Below are 7,229 nucleotides of genomic sequence, written 5' to 3' on the forward strand. Positions count from 1 at the left end.
GGCAACCTATGGCTCAAGAGCCGCATGCAGCTCTTTTGAAGCTTTACCACGGCTCCGACAACGTGCGAGCCCGTGTGAAAATGAAGGTAACGTCTTACAGCCCTGATGTGCTGACACTGTGCACTGAGGTTCAGGAGCAAAAATCCCACTGACCAGGTAAATTAAATATTCTAATTAGCTGTTAATTTGCAAATATATATTTTACATTGTTAAGTGAAAAAGTCCTTTTTTTCTTCAGATTGACAGCTAACTGCACGATCCGGTATATAGCATTAAGGTAAGAAACAATATGTGCAGTGTTATATTTGTTTTAAATGTAGCAATGGTTTTGCGGCTCCCAGGTTTTTTTTCCTTCGGAAACGGGTCCAAGTGGCTCTTTATGTCTTAAAGGCTGCAGACCCCTGGGATAGAGCATCAGCCTGAGGACTAAAGGGTCCCAGGTTCGATTCCAGTCAAGGGCATGTACCTTGGTGGCGGGCACATACCCAGTGGGGGCCATGCAAGAGGCAGCTGATCGATGACTCTCTCTCATCAATGTTTCTAGCTCTCTCTCTCTCTCCCTTCCTCTCTGTAAAAAATCAATAAAATATATTTTTAAAAAAGTAGAGAAGGGACACTTATTTGATGGAGTACTTTAGGAATAGGAGGACAAATGGCTTCATTTTGTGAACTACTGAGATCTCTTTTAGTTCTGTGTGTTCAATGACCCCACTTCTAGTTTGTGTGAGATGTCTACACTAATAAAAGAGAAACATGCTAACTGACCATACCTTCATGATGCCCTCCAGCCAATTAGGAGTATGCAAATTAACCCAGCAAAGATGGTGGTTAATTTGCATACACAGGCACTCAGTGCAGGCAGCCAGAAGGAAGACCCATTCTTGCACGCATCGGGTCTCTAGTTATACATAAAGTATTGAAGCCACTTACTCGTATAGTGTACGTTCTACCTCCAACTCTGCCCCGAGCTTCTAAAACCAAAACATTAACTTCATGTTCAGCTAACAGTTTAGCAGCAGATAATCCTAAAAGGGGAAAAGAAGAAAAACAAAATCAAAGAACATATTAACATATAAAGATGAAACATACAAAATTTAACCAGGTCTACACATAAAACTAATGCAGGGCATAATACATTGATTTTGCTTTCTAATTGATTTTGCTTTCTAATAAATTCTGACCACCGTGATTAATTGGACCACCAATTTTAAAAATCTGTCATATATATTATCTATCATACTTTTATTATCTATCATAAGGTTGGTTAAAAAAGTATACTATAATTTTTAAAGTATATATTTTTTGGTTTTTGATGATAATCAAATCACACTTAAGAGGATTTTAGTGCAAGGTGGGTACTGGAAATATTGGGGTGAGAAGGAATCACTTTGATTTTCTAACCACTATGCTGTATACGTGAAACTAATACAAATTAATATTGAATAAAAACTGTAATTGAAAAATTAAATAAAAAAAGAATTTGGAGTTATGTCCTACTTCCTTGAGGGTGAAATATGGACATGAATTATTTAGAATTCTCTGCTCAAGAGATATTTATTTATTTATTTATTTATTTATTTATATTAGTATGGACTCATGAATGTTTTATACTTTGGGTTATAATCCAACTAGAGGCCCAGTGCATGACATTCATGCACTGGGAGGCGCGGGTCCCTCAGCCCAGCTGCGCCCTCTTGCAGTCTGGGACCCCTCAGGGGATGTCTGCCTGCTGGCTTACATCTGTAATTAAACTTTCAAGGAAAAGGTTCTTTGCTTCCTGAGATATAAATCTCAATTGTCTTGTCACTGTGAAACCTATTTGACACGCCTGCCTTCTTTACCTCACCCAGGTTTTTCCTTTACCTTGCATCTTTAAGCATGTTCACAATGCTCTCTTTCAGGAAAAAAAATAAAAGAAAAAGAAATTGGCCCATTTCAGTCATGCCACCCTTTCCAGTTAAATTTCTGGATTTCCTTCCACAACAGATGATCTAGTGCCTCCACCTCCTCACCAGAACAAACCTTGAAAAGCAGCCTATTCCTCACGGAAAAAAAATGTCCAGTGACCCTACTATTAATATAGATAAGTGATATAATCATCGGTCACACCATCCCTGTTATATTTTTCTTCTTAGCATACATTGCCACCTGGCACATTATAAATGTTAGAAGTCAGCAGAGTCTAAATGCTACTAGTACATTTTCTGGTCTTTGGACTAGTATTGAATTTTTTAGCAAAATACAAGAGAATATCGTGTGCACACACATTTATTTGGTACATACAACCTTTCCTATCTATCTACCCACGCATACATACATTCACACATACATACACACATCTAGATCAATCTATATTTTCTACTTCCTTTCAGAAATAATCACTGCTTTTGAAAACACCAAATCTTCTAATCCCTTTAATAAGCTCAAAGACAGTGTTGTCTCAAATGATAAATAGATAAAAACTAACAATTAACTTCAATTTGTACTGAATTGGACAGACTGTCTAGACAGCCCTAATCTATTTAATTATTGTTCAGCATTCATCTTCACTTTACATAAATAGATCTCACCCAAGTTAGGGAATGCAATTACCGTTTAATTCATTATTTGCTCTAGTTTTTCATTGAAACTTAAAATACACCAAGGGCGCTCCACACTGCTCTCCTTAGAATCTGCACACTAAGATGCACTGGGGTTTAAAGCAGTAGATTCCAAATGTTTTACGGAACGCTAGTCCTCAAGATGCTCAAGGGAAAGTATCAATATTCATGGAGGTTGGAATATCTCATGCTGTTTCTCTGAGAAATGTGTGGTGTGCACTGGCATATTAAAGGCCCTGGTAAGTCCTACAGTGAAGACACCTGTTTAACAGCATTTTTCTACCCTCTGCCTTTAAAAAAATAAAATTAAAAACAAAAAACTATACCTCAGAACAAACTTTTCAAAAGCTGAATTCATATTGTGAAACGTTGTTCACATATTTACAGTAATGAAGTCCCCTGAGCAGGTTTTCAGATGAACAATGCCTAGAGCACAAACTAAGAGTATTGTCACAAAGTTTTAATGTAGCTCGTGGCTTATGCTCTGCTCACTTTCCTAGTTCTGTCTGTTTATTCTTAAAGGTAACATGTTTCTTTAACTTTGACATTTGTTACCACTCTGAAATGTGTATAATATGCATCATATTAATTTTTTTAAGTTAATGTTCTATTATTCAGTGAAATGGTCTCTGGTCAACAGAATTCTTACATAACTACATATTTGGATTCTTGGGCCGAATACTCTGAGGACAATAAAAAATATACTCAAACATCAGTGGATAGAGCGTCAGTCTGTGGACTGAAAGGTCCCAGGTTCAATTCCGGTCAAGGGCATGTATCTTGGTTGCGGGCACATCCACAGTAGGGGGTGTGCAGGAGGCAGCTGGTCGATGTTTCTCTCTCATTGATGTTTCTAGCTTTCTATCCCTCTCCCTTCCTCTCTGTAAAAAATCAATAATATATATATATATATATATATATATATATATATATATATATATATACATATCTCCTGTCCTCACCAGTTTTTCAGTGGTTAGAGCATCGGCTTGAAGGCCAAAGGTTGAGGGTTCAAGGGCACGTACCTTGGTTGCAGACTCAACCCCTGGGTCCCGTTGGGGCACATGTGGAGGCAACCAATTGATGTGTTTCTCTCTTATCAATGTTTCTCTCTCTCTCTCTCTCTCTCTCTCTCTCTCTCTCTCTCTCTCTCTCTCTCTCCCCCTTCCTCCCTCCATCCCTCCCTCCTCCCTCCTCTCCACACTCTCTAAAAAAAATAATAATAATTCAATGGAAAAAAATATCCTCAGGTATGGATTAAAAAAAATGTACAAATCTTGACAAAAGTTACACAAAATATCCAAAAGCATTTACAACTGACTTAGGGACTATTAAAGCACTCGTGAAATCCTGCTAAGCACACACAAAGATGATGTGTCTGACTCTCAGGAACCCCTGGGAAGGAATGCCTCTCCCATCTGCTTATGAAACACCAGTCTGTGTGCAAAGTTTATCAAGAGCCAGACTTGCAGCTGTGAACTCTCTGGGGAGACACAACAGCCATAAGGCAATGTTTCTAGTCAGTTTTGCATTAAAAAATCACTCCAATCTGACGGATAGAGCTAAAATGAGAGGAAGCCCAGTGCCTTTTCCATTGTCAGTGATGCACTGAGACTTGGCTTCTGGAACAGGGACTCTGCGCAAGAAATGCCCTTTACTCCTTTGCAAGAAATGGAGAACACCAAATTAATAGCAGCAACCATGGACAGAGCCAGGTTTCAAAGGGCCTGAAGCTTATGGAATGTGGGTGCCCTTCTTAAGAAAAACGAATGCAAAGTTAAAAATATAAGATTCAGCATGAAGCTGGTTATTTCTTTAGAGTGAGAACCAAAGGGGACCTGCAGTTGTAAGGCCATAAAGCATGAAGGTCATGAGCTGCATGGTAAAGGAGAAAGAGCAGGTAATCAGAGAGGAAAAATAAAAGATAAAACATTCCTGAAGAGATACTGGGGCACAAAACTAGGAAAAGGCAAGAACAATATCTCAGAAAGAACCCTGAATTGTGAAATATGGATGGTATGGAGATAGGAAAGGAGACAGAACTAATCAATTTACATTACACATTCTCATATTTGTTTTCCAGAATCATATTGCTTTAGGATTTTGGAAAAGCAGTCCATTGCAGGCACTCAACAAGTGTTTGTTGTGTGAGTGAATGAAAGAATGAATGAAAGCAAGGGAACTACTCCTTTTTACATTTTTGTTTATTGAGTGAGAGAGAGAGAGATCAATTTGTTGTTCCATGAATAGATGTATTCATTGGTTGGTTCTTCTTGTATGTACCCTGACCAGGGATCAAACCTGCAACCTTGATTTATCCATCTAACCAACTGAGCTACCTGCCCAGGGCTGGGAAATATTCATAAACATACATGCATGTTTTTGCTGGCACTGGCTGGAGTTGTCAAAGCAACAGCTTATGTCAATCTCTTTTCCGGTGATAAGAGACTCTTTATCCTCAACAGGCCCAATAAAAAGCTATCTTCACCCAAAATTAATTTTTGTAAGCATGTTGGGAGTCTCCTCAAAAGGAGTGTACATAAAAATGGCTTCTGTGGGCCACCCTACTTACTCCCTTCCTGCCTTTCTCCCTCTTTCTAAATCAGACCCTGCAGCTATACTTCAGAAATGATTGCCACCCTTCTGAGTTGTGGACAGATTAGTGTGGGATTCTCGCTAGGGCTGAAACATAATGTGTGAATTGCAAACATTTATATGAATTATGACAACACAAGTGACCATTTAATATATCAATCATGATTTGGGGGGTGGGGGGCTCATTAAAAGACACAGGAGGGCATACCCTGACTTGACCTTGATCCCAGCTTCACAAAGGGATTGATTCTCTTTGGGCAATATATGCCCTACATCTTCCTGCAAGTTCTAAAAAATACACTGGGAGTAGGATAAAATTAAAACCTGCCCCTCTTTTTCTGTATCTTTCTCATTGAGGTAGCACAGGTTAATAATATTATGTAAGTTTCAGGTATGCAGCATTCATATTTGATATCTGTATACACTATATTGTGCTCACCACCAAAATTCTAGTTGCCATCTGCCAGCATGTATTTGAACCTTTTCCTTTAGCAATTCTTCCTCCTTCCTGTTCACTTACCCAATTTTCTAAGGAAAGGCACTTTAAAAAGAGCAGGGCTGGAATAACATGATTACTACATCAACACTACAAAAATCCGGATACTGATGTCCTTTGCCTGTTTAGGGCAAAAGACATGCAATCAGCGAGGCAGCGCAGCCACCTCGGGAATTAGAAGTGAGAGCCTTAAAGGGGAGACTATCTTTCAGCCACTTCCAGGCTAGGTGACTGGACTCTAAACACTTCAGTTTTGTAAAATGGAGGCGACCATACCAACCCCCTGTCAGGACTGCAGAGGACCAAGAAAATCCACCTAAAGTGCTTCAGATAACGGCACAGCAGGAGCTCATGGTTAGCATGGAATAGCAGCGACAGGCGATGGTTCCAGCTTCTCCCAATGCACACCCCCACCCAAACGGGCACAGCCCCCCGCTTCTGCTCTGCTGGGTCTGGGGCAGTGGCTGCCCTCTCTCCAATGCCCCAGAGAGACACCCCGTCTCCCCCAAACGCCAGGGCGCTGCAGAAAACCCCCTCCTCCCGGGGACCCCGGGCTGCCCCTGAGGCTCACACTGACCTGAGATGCCACCTCCTATCACGACCACGTCGAACATGTGGCCCGAGACACTCGCCTTCTCCCGACTCGCCATGCTCTGCTGGACAGTCTCCTGGGGAGAGCGGCTGGCCAGGGCTGGGGAGGGCTCTTCTACCCACTCTCTCGCGGAGCCCGGGGGCGGAGCCAGCTCGTCCGCTGACGTCCAGTCGGGGTCCCGCCCATAGGGCGGAGCGCACACTTGGACGGACACCCCGCGGGAGTCCCGGGCCGGCCCCGACGCCTCCATGGGCATCCGGCCCGTGGCCATTCTGCCCAGCACCTGGGCGGAGTCCAGGGGCAGAGGCTGGGGTCCAGAGTGCCGAAAGGGGCGGGCCTCTGGGGCCAGCCCCCGGGGAGAGCCGGACACCGAGATCGTTTCTAGGGACCAGCTGCGCAGGGTGCTGAGCTGCGAGGACTGGTGGGACCCCTGGCTGAACACCAGCGAGGAGTTCGCGGACAAGGGCCGCTCCTGCACTGAACTGCGGGCCGTGCTGAGCAGGGAGGCCGGGGAGGACCCCCGCTCGGTCTCTAGCGACGAGTGGGAGGAAGTGGCTATTTCTTGGACCGAACTCCTCTCGCTGCCGCCTGCCTGGTACGGGGGGGACCCCTGAATCGAAGCCAGGGAAGAGCTCACGAGATGGCTAGGTCTCAGCCCAGCCCCCAGGGACAAGCGGGTCGCTAAGGACCGCAGGGATTCCTGGGACGACCCCTGGGGGGTGTTGTGCGGCGCCCCGGGGATCACCACCGAGTCCGGGGTGTAGGGAAGGGATGCGCGGTGGGGGTACTCCCGGATAGAGATGCCCGACGTGCTACTGGGCTCGACGGACGAGGACAGTTCTGATTCTCGGAACACGCTGTCCGAGGAGGGCTGGGCGGCCTGGACGGGCATCGTCTTCGGGGTGTCACTGGGTTGGGGAGGTTCGATGGCCGTTACCGGGAGGCT

At 43.8% G+C, this 7,229-nt stretch overlaps 1 protein-coding gene across 2 annotated transcripts in view; it reads right to left on the reverse strand.

The window, feature by feature from the left end:
* MAOA (monoamine oxidase A) overlaps window positions 1–6,535 on the reverse strand; it is a 48,039-nt gene extending 41,504 nt beyond the window's left edge. For both annotated transcript variants that reach the window (XR_006739536.1, XM_036460506.2), the window contains exons 1-2: window positions 6,269–6,535; window positions 931–1,025 (exon numbers count right to left, since the gene is read on the reverse strand). Coding sequence is in view for 1 of the 2 variants with exons in the window: in XM_036460506.2 (XP_036316399.2) it covers window positions 931–1,025; window positions 6,269–6,533 (360 nt within the window). In the remaining variant the exon portion in view is untranslated. The remainder of the gene's footprint in view (window positions 1–930; window positions 1,026–6,268) is intronic.
* Window positions 6,536–7,229: the final 694 nt, after the last annotated feature.

Source organism: Pipistrellus kuhlii, unplaced genomic scaffold (genome assembly GCF_014108245.1).
Source record: "Pipistrellus kuhlii isolate mPipKuh1 unplaced genomic scaffold, mPipKuh1.p scaffold_m20_p_32, whole genome shotgun sequence".
Classification (NCBI taxonomy): domain Eukaryota; kingdom Metazoa; phylum Chordata; class Mammalia; order Chiroptera; family Vespertilionidae; genus Pipistrellus; species Pipistrellus kuhlii.